Raw genomic sequence first — 16414 nt, forward strand, 5'->3', positions numbered from 1 at the left:
TATATATATATATATATATATTTATTTATATATATATATTTATTTATATATTTATATTTATTTATATATATATACATATATATTTATATATATACATATATATATATATATATATATATATATATATATACATATATATATATATATATATATATATATATATATATATATATATATATATATATATGTATATACATATGCTCTACTTGAATGTGTATATGTATATATGGATGGATGTACATTCATATATACACATACGTGTATTAATTAAGCGGTTTTCATCCCGGCAGCAGTGGCGGTGGTGCTGCTCGTGTGGGGGAGGCGGGCGCGGGTCCCTCTTCTCTTTTCTCTGGCGCTCTCCACGCGCTCTCGGGCGCAGCCAAACAAAAGGGGGGCTGAGCTTTTTGAATGGCACGTGCTGCTGCGGGCGCCAGTCACCTGTTTCCTAGCAACCACCACAACACACACGAGGGCCCGTCGGCACCTGTGGCTCTGAATAGGACGCTGCTGAAAAAGCCTTATTTTGACCCGAAAAAAAGAAAAAGAAAGAGGGGTGGAGGGAGGGAGGGTTGGGAGTGTATTTGTTTGCATGATTATAATTTAATCTTGAATTAATCATTAAAAGCTCTAATTTCATTACAGCTTTAATCTTGATTAATGCCATTATTTGTGGTTAATATTATTATTATTAGTGTTGTTGTTTTGATCAAGTGTCAAACCTCTTGGAGGGCGACACAAGTGCACTCTGGGTAATCTTTCTTCATGTTTGAAAAAAAAAAAAAAGTGAGTTCCCGCCAAAAAAAATAATAAAAAAATATATATACATATATTAGTGACCCCAGCTAATCGTGCTAGCTGTGAATAGCCATGACAAAGCCAACCTGTTGCTCTGTTAAAATCGCTGGCTTGCAACGTCGCTGCTTTTTTCTATCCATCAATTTCAATGTCCATAAAATCAATTTATTTCCAGTAGACAGGAATTTCTACTGTTTGTTTCGTTTTTCATTTTTTAAACAAATGCGATCTAAACTAAACATAACATGATACATGATAATTTGACAGAAAAAAATGCTAATTAAATATTTAGGTTTCTCATTATTATTGTTATTATTATTATTGTTGTTGTTGTTATACGAATGAAATGGGCAGCACACACATTGCACGCCCGCACTCACTCGCTCTCGCACACACACGCGCGCGCGTCGACGGGAGTCATTTTCAGCCCTCGCGCTCCGACGTCATCAGAGTCTCGCGCTCCCCCTCATGCAAATCACATCCCCGCTCGAGCCTCTCCATTGGCCGCCTGTCGCTCATTTAGCTGCTGACGGGCCGCCGGCACGCTCCGGTAACTTTTCCCAGTGCACCTCCAAAAGCAAAAAAGTAGCGCTCCGGCGAGCCGCTCCTCTTCTTCTTCTTCTCCTTCTTCTTCTTCTCCTCCTCCTTCTTTTCCTTCTCCTCGTCCTCTTTCTCCTTCTTTTTCTTCTCCTCTGCCATTCTGATCCTATCTTTCTCCTCCTCTTCTTCTTCTTCCTTTTCCTTCTGGCGTTGTTTGCGGATGACGGAGAGGAAACAACGCGACCTGCACGGAGGGAAAAGTTTCGACGGCTGACAAGTTTTTTTTTTTATTATTATTTTTTTTTTTTTACCTTTTTCATTTCCCTTTTCCGCGCCTCCGAGGGTGGATTTTTTTTTTTTTCCAGCAGCAGCAGCAGGAGCAGGTGCAGCATCCCTTCACCGCGCGCGGCTCTCCTCCTCCTCCTCGCGCGCTGATGCGTCCGCGTGTTTTGACTTAATCTATACCCTCCCCAAAAAAGAGCGGGTGAATGTACAGCATCATGATGGAGACGGACTTGCACTCGCCCGTGGCGCCCCAAACCAACCCCTCCAACCCGGGGCCGCTCGGAGGAGGAGCCGGTGGAGGCAAAGTCCCCCAGGACCGGATCAAGAGACCCATGAACGCCTTCATGGTGTGGTCCCGGGGCCAGCGCAGGAAGATGGCCCAGGAGAACCCCAAGATGCACAACTCGGAGATCAGCAAGCGGCTGGGCGCCGAGTGGAAGGTGATGACCGAGGCGGAGAAGAGGCCGTTCATCGACGAGGCCAAGCGGCTGCGGGCGATGCACATGAAGGAGCACCCGGACTACAAGTACCGCCCGCGGCGGAAGACCAAGACGCTGCTCAAGAAGGACAAGTACTCGCTGGCCGGCGGGCTCCTGGGCTCGCCCGGCGGACTTCCGATGGGCGGCGGGCCGCGGCTTGACAGCCCCGTGGGGTTGGGCGGAGCAGGGGTCGCTGCCGCGGGCGGAGGCTCCTCGGGCGCGGGCTACGCGGCGCACGTCAACGGCTGGGCCAACGGCCCGTACTCGGGCCAGGTGGCCGCTGCGGCCGCCGCCGCGCACGCCATGATGCAGGAGGCGCAGCTGGCGTACACGCAGCACCCGGCCACCCACCACCACCCGCACCACCCGCATCACCACCACCACCACCACCCGCACAACCCGCAGCCGGTGCACAGGTACGACATGAGTGCCTTATCGTACAGCCCCATCTCGAACTCGCAGGGCTACATGAGCGCGTCGCCGCCCGGATACGGCGGCCTCACCGGATACACCCACCCGCACCCGCACCCCCACCCGCACCACCAGCAGCAGCCGCAGCAGCAGCATCAGAGCGCCGGCGTGTCGCCCGTGTCGGGCCCCATCATCGGGGGCGCGCTGGGCTCGTTGGTTAAGTCCGAGCCGAGCATCAGCCCGCCCATGTCCGCCGCGCGAGCCCCTCCACCCGCGTCGTGCCCTGCGGGCGACTTGCGGGACATGATCAGCATGTATCTGCCCGGTGCGGGCAATGCAGGGGACTCTGCGGGGGACGCGGGCGTGCACAGCAGACTGCATGTGCTCCACGCGCAGCACTACCAGGGCACCACCGGCAGCGGCGGCGGTGCTGGTGGTGGTGCATCCACCCCGGTGAACGGGACGGTGCCTCTGACTCACATCTGAACACACGCACCGTGCGCATGCACCACCAAATATAGTCCCCCCCCAACTTTTGCGATGCGGGCGCGCGCGTGCTCCTGAGGGGAGGTGTATACAATAACCGCTCCGGGGGGTAGAGCCATAAAAATGCAATCATTTTCATGATTCCCTTCTTTTGACATTTTTGTTTTTAAATATGATTTTGTTTTTCTGTCATGACGAAGTGGAAATGAAAAAAGTGTTTTTCTATTTTGCGCAGGGGGGGCAGGGGTCTCCAAGTTTCCGCACGATTCATTTCAATCCGCAGAAGCCTGGCACAGCCCAAATGTTCATTTTTGTGTTTCCCTCCTCCTCCCCCCCCCCCCCCCCTCCTCCTCTTTATGATTTTTCTTTTTTGGTGGAATTAAAAAGCGCGAGTTTTTGTATTAAAGCTTCCCAAAAGTCTCCTTGATTTGTTGTTTTTTTCTTCCATGGGAGCGTTTTGGTTTCAACTTTTTTAAAGAGACTTCTTTTTTCTTTTTCTTTTTTTTTTGGAGATGTGCTATAATTAAAAAGAAGAAGAAAATTCTACAGGCTGCAAATGAAGCTGATTTTTGGTTTTTATTTAAGTAAGAGAAAATATTGCTTGTACACGTGTGAGTCTGTCGCTGTAAGTTGACTTTTGTTTTTTGATGTTGTACAGTTGTACATTGTGATTAAATAGGCCTATTGGGGGGAAAAAAGCTTTTTATGCAATTGTATATAATTTAACGGGTCGCTCAGCTTCACGTTCGGTTTAAAGACAGTATAATAACGATGAAATGAAAAATAATAACAATTAATGATAATTGAAAAGACATTACATAAAATGTTCTTCTATTTTGGAGAAAGTTATCAGTTTGTTCGTGGGTTATTCATTAAAAAAATATCAACAAGAGATATTTGCTGTGCTTTTTTTTTTTTTTTTTTTTTACGTTTACCAGATTTATTTTAAAACGTTGCAAAAACAAAATGTTTCCAATATATAATTGACAAGGAGTAATTCAAAATATCGGTACCATTTCATTAAAAAATATATATATAATTAATTAGCTCTGACTACAACAGTTTCACAACAATGGTCATAATAAGTTTTTTAATCTGGATTTTCTTTTCATTATTCATTGTGTATATATTTAGTGATGAAATTTGTATCGCTTTCTAAAAATCTTGTTTTTTTTAGATATTTATTTGTCTACCATTTTTTTGTAATGAGAATTTTATTCATTGTTAGATTTGATGCCAAACTGAAAATAATTAGAAGCAGGAAAAAATGCGAAATTTACAAAGGCTGCACTTCTTTAGCAACAACAACAACAACACCAACAACAATAGAACATGTATTTTCATTTATTATAATTGCATTACAATCGCTGACTGTTTTTATCCATAAAATTCCTCTAAATCTGCCCCAATGCAGATTTTTATTTCATGGCATTGTTGCTGCTTTTCAGTTTTCCGCTATTAAATTTCCTGTGTGTGTGTGTGTGTGTGTGTGGGCTACACAAAGCCACATCATGCAGATCTTTACGGTGACTTGGGGGTAAAAAAAATCCCCAGAAGAGTCTTGTATCAGCAGTCGGACCTACTTAGTTGTCCATTCACGGGCCTTCGCGCGCGCGCGTGCGCCCGCACACACACACACACACACACACACACACACACACACACACACACACACACACACACGCAGACGTACGCCGCATCCCTGAGTGTGGGCGAGCCGCTAAGTGACTCCGCCTTTGCGTTTTGACGGCTGAGTGTCAGAGGTGGCTGCAGGCAGGAGGGATGAATGGGAGGAGGAGAAGGAGGTCGGATTCTTGTGTTAAAAGAGAATGGGGGATTAATGGGGGAGGGGGAAACGACTTCCCCGGTTTCCTCAAGGCCGAATCCCACAAACAGGAAGCAGATGATGATGATGATGATGAATCCATCCATCCAGCTCAGGGGAGGGCAAACTTTTGAACTGTTGGAGCCAAAATGGTTAATATACACACACACACACACACATATATATATATATATATATATGTGAGGGATGTGAGAAAAAAAAACACATCATGTAGCTTTAATGTCAACTGAAAATGAATCAAAGCAAAAAGCAAAGTTACAACAAAATCAGTGTCTTTGAAGCCCCACGGTGTTCAGCTCTTTATTGAAATGGCTCTGAAAACACTGAAAAAAAATGGATAAAATGCCGCTATTTCATGACTGACTGACCATTACTATTATTTCTTCATGTTTGGTGAGGCCAGATTAAAAAGCTTAATTGGCTGCAGTTTGTCCATGCCTGGTGGATGTTTCAACAAAGTTCCACTGGTTGTTGCTGCAAAGTTCGTGAAAAAGGAAGAAGCACCTCAGTACCATACAAAACAGGGTCAAACTCAAAATAACAAAGACGTTCTGGAGCCACTAGGAGCGCTTTTGAGAAAACAAAATGTTTTTTATTCACATTATCATCCAACTAAATGGCTCACGTTGGTCCAGTCTTTCCAAGCCTCATTTAACCTACTTAGACGTTCATTTGATGGACATTGCAAGTCCAGATATGGCCTACAAAAGCATGCACAGATGCCGTGAGTTAAAGAGGAAAATGGTCAGAAATGAAGCAGAGAAGAAGTGTATTAAAAGGGTAGCTAAAAGAGCAGCAGTAGGGGTAGTTTTATATGTGATACAATATTGTCTTCAGTTGGAGGATGACAGCGTAAGTATGTTTTAGAAGAAAGTTTGCACAAAAAAATGATATTTACATTGAAGGTCCAGGTTTGACCCAGTGATGATGACATCAGCATCCTTTCAGCAACCCCTTCAGCAAGGCCCCCTGGTGGTTGCTCTGTGTGCGTGTGTGCGTGTGTGTGTGTGTGTTATTTTGGATATTTTGCCGTGGTCACCTTGCGTGCTAAACGCCCTCACTTTATCACACTTACATGCACACACACACACAAACACGCACACACACACTGCCCTCACCTCCAATGTTTCTGTCACGGAGGAGATTACCGGGAGGGTGGGGGGGTGGCGAGGGGAAGGGATTGTGTGTGTGTGTCTGTGTGTGTGTGTGTGTGTGTGTGTGTGTTGGGGTGGGGTGGGGGGGGGAGGGGTGCACCGATTGCACAGGACGGAATGTGTGGCGGGGAGATTAGCCGGGGCGCCCATAGAAGAGAGGCGGACGGGGCCAACGGATTCCTGGCGAGGGGGGGCTGGAGGGGGCAGGGTGTGGGGAAGGAGGGATGAGGGGGGGCCTTATCGTGCAATTACACGTTGACACGTTTTAACCATTTTTCAGCCTCTTAATCCGAATGCGCCCTCCCTCCATCCCTCCCCTCAACACTCTCTCTCTCTCTCTCTCTCTCTCTCTCTCCCTCCAACCTCATGGTCTCTCTCTCCACTGCAGGGGCGTCAAACTCAAACACACAGTGGGGCCAAAATGTCAAAACTTGGACAAAGTCGCAATGTTTATATTTATTGAAAAGAAAATCTTCCTCCAGATAGAACAGTGAACCTTTTTCATATTGACCCTAAACAAATTTTGCTCCAACACTGAATTTGGGTGAAAGCAAAGCTTAATATTACTCAATAAATGACTTCATATTGCACACATGCAAAATCAAATTTCAACTTCAAAAAAACATTGTATGATTTAAATTTCAACGGTCACCTTTTTCCATGGGCCGATGATACATTCAAAATTAAAATAGCAATAGTAAACCAATAAGGTCATCATAATATCCTTCAATGAACATGCAACCATCCAAGCCCATGCCTTGGAGTAGCAAGAAAAAGTGCCTCAAGGAAACATTTAGATTTTTATTGTCCCGAGGGGAAATTTTTTTCCACAGTTTGACCAGCAGCTCAAGTAGTGATTTAATATTTCCTCGCAGGCCAAGGTTTGACACGTATGCTCTACTGTGTCACATGCTAAGCAACCGGTGGGGTGGGGTGGGTGGTGGGGTCTCTATGCCGCTGAGTCACTCTGTGACTGGCCCCGCCCCCTCTCAATAATATCACTGCAAAAGTAAGAACTTCCTCTGGGACAAGTTTGAAAAGAAAAGCTGAGTGAGTGTGACAAAAGCTGAAGTAATGCATTTGGAAGGGACCTTAATGGAGATTTTAGAAAATATTTCTAATGTATCTATTTTTTCAAAATCAATTCATATATTTTTATTTTCGAAATTGCATTTCCCAAATTTGTCCTATTAAGGGGTCAAAGTTTATGGGAAACTGTGTCTTGAAAGAGAAAAACTATCTTTGATATTCATCATATAGGTCATACAGTAAACTAATTACACCGCAGTGTCATTATATTTGGCCAGAACAGGATGCTTATTGAATTGATTATTATGACTTCATTGGTTTATTGTTATGTTATTTTCACATTTATCATTGCCTGGTGACCAAGGGTTACTGTTAAAATTTCAATCAGAAGGCTGCAAATAAAAAAGAAACATACAATTTCGATTTACATTTTTTATGTTTTTTTTTTTTTTTTTTTGATTTTGCATGTGTGCAATATGAAGTTATTTTTGTATAGTATGAAGCTTCACTGTTTTATCTGGAGGAAGATTTTTTCAATAAATATCAATGTAGGCCCCCGACTTTGTACAAGTTTTACATTTTAGCCCCACTTTGTATTTGTGTTTGACGCCCCTACAGGTCAAACAGAGTCTCTGCAAAAGCAGCGTTTAGAGTGTTCAGTGAATCAGTTCGCCAAGTGACTTGGTTCACTGTGAAACGACTCGCTTCACCTTCCGGCTGGACAAACAGGGGGAAACCTTCAGGAGTCAGCAGGAGTCAGGCTGACTCGACCGTGTGTGTGTGTGTGTGTGTGTGTGTGTGTGTGTGTGTGTGTGTGCGTCTCCACCATGCTGCTCTATTCAATTAGGGCCCTTTTCATGACAATCAATTAGGGAGCATCCCCTGGATCTCCCCCGGGGGCCCCCAATCATCACACGCCGTCTGCTCGGAGAGGCTCTGGGGAGCCGCTGCAGCCGCCGCAGCAGCCGCTGCAACATACAGCGGAGGGGAAGCGGCCACGCCGAGACACTTTGAGCCTCCCTTTCAAGGCCGCCCGCCTTAGATTAGACTCCTTTTGTCTCTGCCGGCTGCGTGTTTTAATTGAGATTTTCCCCCCCTTTGAGTTTCGCTAGCCGCTGTCCTTTTTTTCCGTCTTTTTCACCCCTCCTGCTGCAGATGGCAGGTTTCAGCCACTGGGTGTTTTTTTTCTTTTTCTCTCCTTGTGATCCTTCTTCCGTCGCTGATGGAAAACGAAAAGCATTGAGCGGAAAGTTCTCGGGATCTTGAGGTCAAACGAGAACGAGGCAGAACGTACGGTGAGGCTTGGGGGGTTAAAGTATTGAACGTAAACAGGCTGCCTTAGAGGAATCCTCACGTTTTCTAAAAGCTAAAATTCCGGCCTTCCCGGTAGGCGACTGAAATGTGGGCGGAAGCGTGAGCCCGACTTCCATCTGAAAGCTTCCCAGGAGCTGTCCAGGTGCTGAAATAAAACAGGGAGGCCTCCGTCGGATCCTTGCTGTCCGTCTCGCTGTTAAAAACTTTACGTATGACTGTTCGGAAGGTTTGTGACTTTTGTGCCTGGGTGTATCCTGTACACACACACACACACACACACACACACACACACACACACACACACCTGTGCACTCCCACTGTCACTGCACGTGTTGGCTGTTTGTAATGGGTTTCTCTCAGGACTAACTACCGTCTGATCTTGCAATTTCATTCTCCATTTGTCGCCAAATACTTTTTGTCGGAAAAGAAAATTGGGTCCAACATAGTGTGACAGTTATTAAAAAGTCCCAGTTTTCCTTCCCGTTTTAACAGGATGAACAAATTGACCCCAAAAAATATAGGGCTGCTTTGAAAAGGACACAGAGGACGGAGCAAACAATGGGGGAATTTGACTCACTGAACTCATTCCAACAGCAACCGGCGCTCAGGTAATTACTTACTTACTTAATCCTCTTCGTCCCAAGTGGGACATAAGGCTTCGACGATCTGCCTCCATCGAGACCTGTCTTGTGCTACATGTTGTGCCTCGCCCCATGTAAGGTTCATCTCCTTAAGCTCAGCTGTCACGTTTCGCCGCCAGGTGGTTTTGGGTCGACCTTGACTCCTTTTCCCTGCTGGGGTCCATCTAAGTGCAACCTTTGGGATTCGATCCTGGGGCATTCGAAGCACATGTCCCAGCCATCGTAAACGGCGGCGTTTGATTTCTGACCCAATACTGGAACACCTGGTCATTCTGTGCAACTCTCTATTTGTTTGAGAGCTCAGGTAATTGCCACAGTTTAAAGGTCTGAAAATGAAAAGTCTGAAGATCTGAGTTGTCAGTAAAACCATTGACGCATCATTCTGTTGGCTTTTCAATTTTGTTTTTGCCTGTTATCCGTCCCGTCTTGTCGACGACTCCAGGCTCCTGCCCTGATATTCACAGTGCTGCGAGTTGAGTGGCTGTCCCAGACATGTCACGTGACGAGCGCAAATCACAAATCATAGCACAAATCATTTCCCCCGCAGACCCAAACGGGGGCTTCTTCACTTCATTTCTTTTTCCTCGTCTCGTCTTGAATAAAACGCTTCCAGTGATCAGACTTCCTTCAGCTTCTCAGCCGGGGCCTTGTGGTTTTAAGTATTAAGGCCTGTGTGTGTATGTGTGTGTGTGTGTGTGTGTGTATGTGTGTGTGTGTGTGTGTGCTTTGCGTACAACAATATGCTAATCTCCGGCGTGGAGTGGAGGGATTTGCCGTATAAAGGAGCGAGAGAGGGGCATGCTTGTTAGCGATAGCCTGGCTGAAGATTCCTACACACACCCACCTTTTCTGATCCACTTGCACGGGGCCTTCGAGTGTGTGTGTGTGTGTGTGTGTGTGTGTGTGTGTGTGTGTGTGTGTGTGTGTGTGTGTGTGTGTGTAAGAGCGAGAGAGAGAGAGACAGGATGATCTGTTGGAATATATGGCCTCGTCTATACACGCTGTTCCTGTCTTCCATGCGGATGTTGCGTTTTTGAATGTTGATAATTGTGAGTGTGTGTGCGTCTGTGCGTGTGCGTCCGTGTGTGTGTATGTGCGTGTGTGTGCAGGAGGATGATCTGTCTGTCTTGGCAGCCACTAGTTGTGGACTCAGATTAAACACAGAGAGGGATTCAGTCTGAGGGTATTTACAGATTCTTATTATACCCTCGCAATACGAGTGCATGCACGCACACACACACACAGAGGCAAGAGCGCACGCACACACAAACACACACACTATAATCTTATCACCTATGTAGCTTAATCTGTTTACAGTGATTACCAAATTTGAATTTGCAGTCTTTAATTTTTTTTATTTATTTTTTTACTTTTTAACCTATTTCTATGTTTTGTTTCGTTGTTGTCGTCCTTGTTGCTTTTTCTATTTCAGGAAGGAAGTCGAGTGAGTTGTGTCAGTGTTTAGGACATTTTCACCGCAGGTTGGTCAGCGTGTGATGTGTGTTGCCACAGGCTGTAGACACTTTGCATTTTGTGTTGAAAGATGTTATGACTTTGTAAAGATATATGAAGTATATATACATGTATATTTTGTCAAACCTTAAACCTTAAAACTGAGTTTCTGCACTTGGAAAGCTTCCGCAGATGAACAGCGAAGGAGCACTTTTCCCACTGTCTTTCCCTGAGAAAACGGCCAGAGACTGAGAAGAGAGGGAAACTTGGCACCCACCGACCAAACGACGGTGTCAGACAACCTCCGGGTGGGGGGGGTAAAAACTTGACACAATGCCTTGTTTCAACACAAACTTTCTCTTGTTCTTTTTAAAGTAGACAAACTCGGCTGGCGAGGAGGAAGGATGGAGTGATGGAGGAGGAGGAGGAGGAGGAGGAGGCTGGAGCGGCGCTGGAAACACAACGGGAGCATCCATCCTTTAACCGGTGGGGAGTTATCGCCCGACGACAGAGCCTTTTGCAAAAGCTTTAAAAAGCACATTTGAAGATGTATTAGTGCATCCCTGTATCCACTCCCTGCCAATAGGGGGCTGTTTGCTGGGCTTTGTGTGCGCACGTCTCTGTCTATATATGTTTGTGCGTGCATGCATGTGTGTTTCAGAGAGAGAGAGAGAGAGAGAGAGAGAGAGAGAGAGAGAGAGAGAGATGAGGGTTTTTTTTTTAGGCTTCCTCCAAATTCCCTTAGCGAGCGTTGCTAAGGTGCTTTAGGGATGGGATTAGCTGGAGGCTCATCACACATTCCATAACAGTGGAGGGGCGGAGGGTGAGGTGGGGGGGGGGCTGAAAAAAGGGGGAGATGGCGAGGGAGCATTAAAGAAAGGATGACAAGAAAGGGAGGGAAAGTGTGGAAAATAAAAAGAGAGGGGACAGAGAGAGAGAACGAGAAGAAAATCTAATAAAGGTTACGAAATAAGGCTTGTTTACTTTTTAACTCGTTATTGTGTTGTCATGTGGAAATACATCCTCCAGCCAGCAGGGGCCGCCACTTGGCAGCCATTGCTAGTTCATTTTGCTTCTCGTCATCATCAGAAAATGAACTTAACTGCCTAATTTTTAGTGATAACTTTTTCTCAAGGAATCGCCAACTAAAGTCTTCATGTTCACCTTAACGTCCCTAGCCTACCTACACTGCCATCTTCTGGTCAACTGACATTTTCCCGTTGCTTTTTAAAAGTTTGTGCAAAAATTAGAGCCTTTCATTTCACGACGGACGTGACTGCGTGATCATCCAGCGGAAAAATGGGATTATTAAAGCATTTAAAGGAAGAGGGGGGTGCCAAATGCGGCCGTGACACAGTGGAGGATGTGGGGAAAAGATCAAGAAGGTGGCGGCTGGAGGCGTGCTGAAGGACGAGTGGGACGAGCGAGCGGGATGAGGAGGAGTGAGCTTGCCGACTGTTGCGTCAGCCGGTTAACCGAGGGCAATGCAACGAGAATAAGCCACCTAATTGAAGCGTGGAGGCAGCAGATGGAAACGTCCAGGAAGCCACCTTCCGCTGGATTTCGGCAGTCTGGCGGTTTTAGGACAGTCCCGGGTGTGTTGGCCCTGTTGGCTGGAGCTGGGTTCTAAACTCATTAGAAACTCGCTGAGCATATCAGCCTTTTAAAATGGTAGAAGTTCTACGCCGTGGAATGAAGGTGTGCCCCTACTTGCAATCATTTTTTCTAGGATGTCCACAATATCCAAATAACCTTTAGATTTACTTGTTTTCCTCCTAAACGTCAACAGGAGACTAAGAATACATTTTTTAATTTGTCTTTCAGATGATTGCACAGCAACGGGATCTTCCACTCTATGCTGACGACGCTGAACTACCCATCTAGCGAGATGCGGAAGCTGCGACTATCTTGAAACCACACCATCCGGCCACTCGGTCTCAACGAGCGTAAGACATCCGACACCTGGACTGGGAGGCCAGTGCTAAGTGTCGGGGGTCAAAGGTTGAAAACGTGAGTGAGAAGTCGTCGGCCACACCGTTCCGTCGCTTATTTCACTTGTGCGAGCCGTCTAAACAAGAAAGTTGACGCTACAGGCGTAATGCTTATACCTGTTGCGTGGGCGTGCCATGTTAGAGCTACTGTTACCTGGCTCACTGCCGCAACCCGAGCCACCTGCTGTGCCTCCACCGCACTACAAATTGACAAAGGGAGCCGACGGGCAGCCAGATTTCCCCCTCCGTTCGTCTCCGTCTCTTTCTCTTATGCCTGTTCACCAGCCCCTCACACTCTCTGCGCTGTATTTTGAGGCGATGTTAATAGCGCAGCGCTAAACACTCCCAAATCAATCTGAAAAATGTGTCTTTTAAATGTACCAAAATTCTGGTTTGGCTTAACAGTTCGAGATAAAAATGTTCTTCATGTACTTATTTAGTTTTTGCCAACATCGTTTAAAAACGTTCTGCTTCATCTTCCCTTTTTGTCTTCCTTCCATCATCCATCCGTTTTGGGTTTCCGTGATCTCATTATGTCTCAATGAAAAGAGGCAGGTAATGCAATCTGGTGTGTGTGTGTGTGTGTGTGTGTGTGCTTGTGCTTGTGCTTGTGTGTGCGCATTACCTGAACAAGAGTCCACAGGGTCTCCGTTTCAGCCACTTATCTTGTCGAGAAATAATCATCTAATCAGGCGTGCACTCTGACACGCACACACACACACACACAAACAAACAATAATGTACATTACATGCACGTAAGCACAGCTCCCCTGTGTACACAGTCATTAGTTATGAATTGCTTTGCTCAACTTCAGCCTCAAAATTCTCATTATCTCAGATTGTAAATCTGCCCTCTTTATCTTTTGTTTTGGACATGAGATTGAAAAAAAAAAGAAAGAAAAAAACAGAAAAAAAACTCCTCACAGTCCGGTCACTTTTTTTTTTTTTTTTGGTTGTGATATAAAAGGAGTCCAGTTGTATTTTCCTAATGAGAGGCCCAACTGGCAGGTGATATTAAAAAGAGCCCATATCGAACGGGAATAAACACGCAGCAGCGAGTGGTCTGAAAAATAGATCAATGGGCCTGACGGGGCGAGTTATGAAGGCAGTGAAAAGGAAAGAGAAAAAAGGCGCGAGGAAAGGGGTTGATCGACTGACCTCTGGGAGAACACAAAGCTCTCCCTCTCTCTCTCCCTCCCTCCCTCCCTCCCTACCTCCAAAAAAATAAAAAAAAGCCTTCCTCTGCCAAGGCACTTTACTGCATCAATCGCTCCCCACATCCACCAGGCGGCCACTTGGTCGGACGGCCGATGAGCTGCAACCGAGGACTAAAAGCCCCCGCAGGGCAGCCCACAATAGGACCCCTGGAGGTCGCGTGAGGAAAGAGCTTCCTCCCTCCCTCCCTCCCCTACTTCACTTTCCTCCCTCGCCAAACTCCCTCCCTCCTTCCCTCCCCCCACCATCCCTCGCTCCCCTTCTCCGTAGGGACACATTACAGAGGTCGTCATGCTGGCCCAAATCGCTGCTGGAACTCTCCAACTCCGCACAAGACCCGTCTGGCTTGGCCCTTCCGTCGGCACGGAGCTGAAAGATGAGGAGAGTCTTCAACGATTTGAGATCAGGGCTTCTTCTTTCTGCACACCTGCATGCAGAAAAACAGGTTTATGGGGATAAAAACATAACAGGAAGTGTGACTGGAAACTGAGAAATGGAGGCAAAGTGGTGCTTTGGTATTGATTTCAGTCACCAGAAAGTGTGATCCAAAGTTCCACCTAGTGCTACCAGATGCCCAACAAGATTTCCCAACCTCACAAGGCATTCACCAATTTCCAGAGATTTGATTCCTCAGTCTTTAAAGCTCCTTTCAGCAGGTTTCATTGTGGAGGAACCACTTCACTGGTCCGTCAATCGGTCTACCGCTTCCAAATGTTTTCTTCCGGCTCTTGTTCGGATGGGTGTGCAATGCCACTGAAGACCTGAGACCAGGCCAGGCTATCTCAGGAAGCAGGAAGCACTTTCCCCTTTTGCCAGGAGTCAGTTTTTCGGCGCCAGTACAAGCGGCAGTGTGCGCACTTTGATTTGGGGAGGTTCATAAAGCATCGCCGAGTTTGATGAGGTTGTGCAAGGCGAGCAGGAAAGTGGTTCAGGTATCATCAGGAATGTGGTCTGTCATGAAATGAGGAGCTGGTCCCGGCCAAGTGTTGATTTTATTTGGTGGTAAAAGTGGGAGCCTCCTAATCGGAACTCAACAGCCGGGAGGGGCTGGCAAACCCAAATCAAAATCAAAAAGAAGTGCAACTGGAAGTCTGAGCGTACGGATTCAATTCAGGGAGATTCATCCATTGGCATGAGTATCGCAATTTTTATATCACAATATAGTATCACGATACTGATACCGATTGCGACACAGATACTGATACCAATACAGCTTATTGATACACATAACGGGATGCATTTTTTCCTGTATATTCACCCAACCAACTGAAAGTAAAGTGCACATCATCATCCTTCCGACATCATGGAACTGGCCCATTTTCCAAGGTAAACACCAGCATGAAATGGCCCATTTCCTTCCTGAAGGCCGCCACCACCACCCTCATCATCATCATCATCATCATCTAAGGCCATTGTCGTGGTCGACCTCGGCCCCAACTCATCCCGTCCACTCCGCGCAAGTGATTGTCGCTCGACCATCTCTTCAAGCCGCTGTCTGGAGAGGCCCTTTAGCTTTCAGGGCTGAGCGGCTGCATGGCTGTGAGCGGGAGGAGAAGAAGAAGAAGAAGAAAAAGAAGAGGGAACAAAAAAGGATGCAGAGAAAAATGGAGGGAATCAGGATGGCGGCTGTAATGGGAGACGCACAGCAGGGGGCCTGTTTTCTGTCACTGAAGGAGGACGAGAGAGGGAGAGAGAGAGATGGGGCAAGAGGGGGAAAGAGTGGCCCGATGAAAGAAAGCAAAAAAGCCTTTAGAGTAAAGAGAAACTGCACCGCTTACGGTAACAGGCCACCTTTCTGCAACTTTTTCAAGGAGCCATTCGGGAAACGACAGGGCTTCCAAACCAAACCTGCACCTTCTATTGGGCTGCTGCTAGCCTACAGCCCCAAATATCAAAGAAACGTTTTTTTCTCTTTCTTTCTTTCTTTTTTGAAAAAAACTTCCTACCAAGACAATAAGAAGATGAGGCACCCAGTTCTTTGCCCTGCAGCTAGGATACAATAGAGACTGAGTGTGGCGGAACCTGTTGAAAGAGAAGGTCAAAAAATTACACACGCAAGAATAGAGTAAAGAGAGTGCGTTTGACTTTTGCAGATTCTGTATGAAAACTCTGTTAACTAAGCTTTGAATCGTGCTCCCTCTTATTCCTATAAAAACGTTTTGAATAAACTGCCGTGTCTGGCCAGTCGCACTGAGCTGCGAGTTTCGCACTTGAAGAAGTTTTTTTATTTATTTATTAGTTATTTGGTCACAAAGGAGTGGGTGCCCTGGCACGTCCTTGGTGGTGTGCCTTGCGCAGCGACGCATCGTAATATTGTGTTAGCGTGAAAGTTAGTCAACCTTTCAATCATCGCAGGAAACCAGCTGCTTTCACAGCTTTTCAGTCAAAAGATGTCAAGTGGAGGCTTTTTTTTTTCATTACCTTAATATGTTTGGTTTTCCTTTTTTTGTTGACTTTGACTCTGGCCTTGTGGCACGGGCAGTCAAAGGATCGGGGTGTATCCTCCCTGTTCCCACACTTTTATCCACTTCCAGTCCACCTGAGCTGCTTGAAGTCGGAGCTTAGCCGCGTCGCCGCTTGATCACACACACACACACACACACGTGCGCGCACAGAGATCCCCAAGAGACAGAACTCGATCCCCGCCTCCGCCGGCCTGTCAGGATTGGTTTACCCGTAATTGGCTCTTGAACGACGGAGGCGGAGAGCGCTGGAAGGGTCCGACAGGTGAGAACCTGGGCAGATGCTCTGCTAACGGTGCGACTTCAGGTTTTGG

The 16414-nt window shown here is 46.4% G+C and overlaps 2 protein-coding genes across 2 annotated transcripts in view; one reads left to right on the forward strand and one right to left on the reverse strand.

Annotated features, from left to right (window-relative positions):
* Positions 1-1279: 1279 nt before the first annotated feature.
* The window catches only part of atp11a (ATPase phospholipid transporting 11A), a 45022-nt gene continuing 29887 nt past the window's right edge, over positions 1280-16414 (reverse strand). The window contains exon 31 of the transcript XR_012925778.1: positions 1280-1290. The gene's annotated coding sequence lies outside the window, so the exon portion shown is untranslated. The remainder of the gene's footprint in view (positions 1291-16414) is intronic.
* On the forward strand, positions 1297-3888 carry LOC142882399 (transcription factor Sox-1a-like). Its single transcript, XM_076017135.1, has one exon. It carries the CDS (start codon positions 1824-1826, stop codon positions 2994-2996), a length of 1173 nt encoding a protein of 390 aa, XP_075873250.1. The 5' UTR covers positions 1297-1823; the 3' UTR covers positions 2997-3888.

The sequence above is a fragment of the Nelusetta ayraudi genome, unplaced genomic scaffold, assembly GCF_046127955.1.
Source record: "Nelusetta ayraudi isolate G7.1 ecotype Tasmania unplaced genomic scaffold, CSIRO-AGI_Nayr_v1 ptg000006l, whole genome shotgun sequence".
NCBI lineage: Eukaryota > Metazoa > Chordata > Actinopteri > Tetraodontiformes > Monacanthidae > Nelusetta > Nelusetta ayraudi.

Excerpts from the sequence above, each read along its gene's own strand:
- LOC142882399 (XM_076017135.1), top strand. The coding sequence starts at position 1,824 with ATGTACAGCATCATGATGGAGACGGACTTGCACTCGCCCGTGGCGCCC.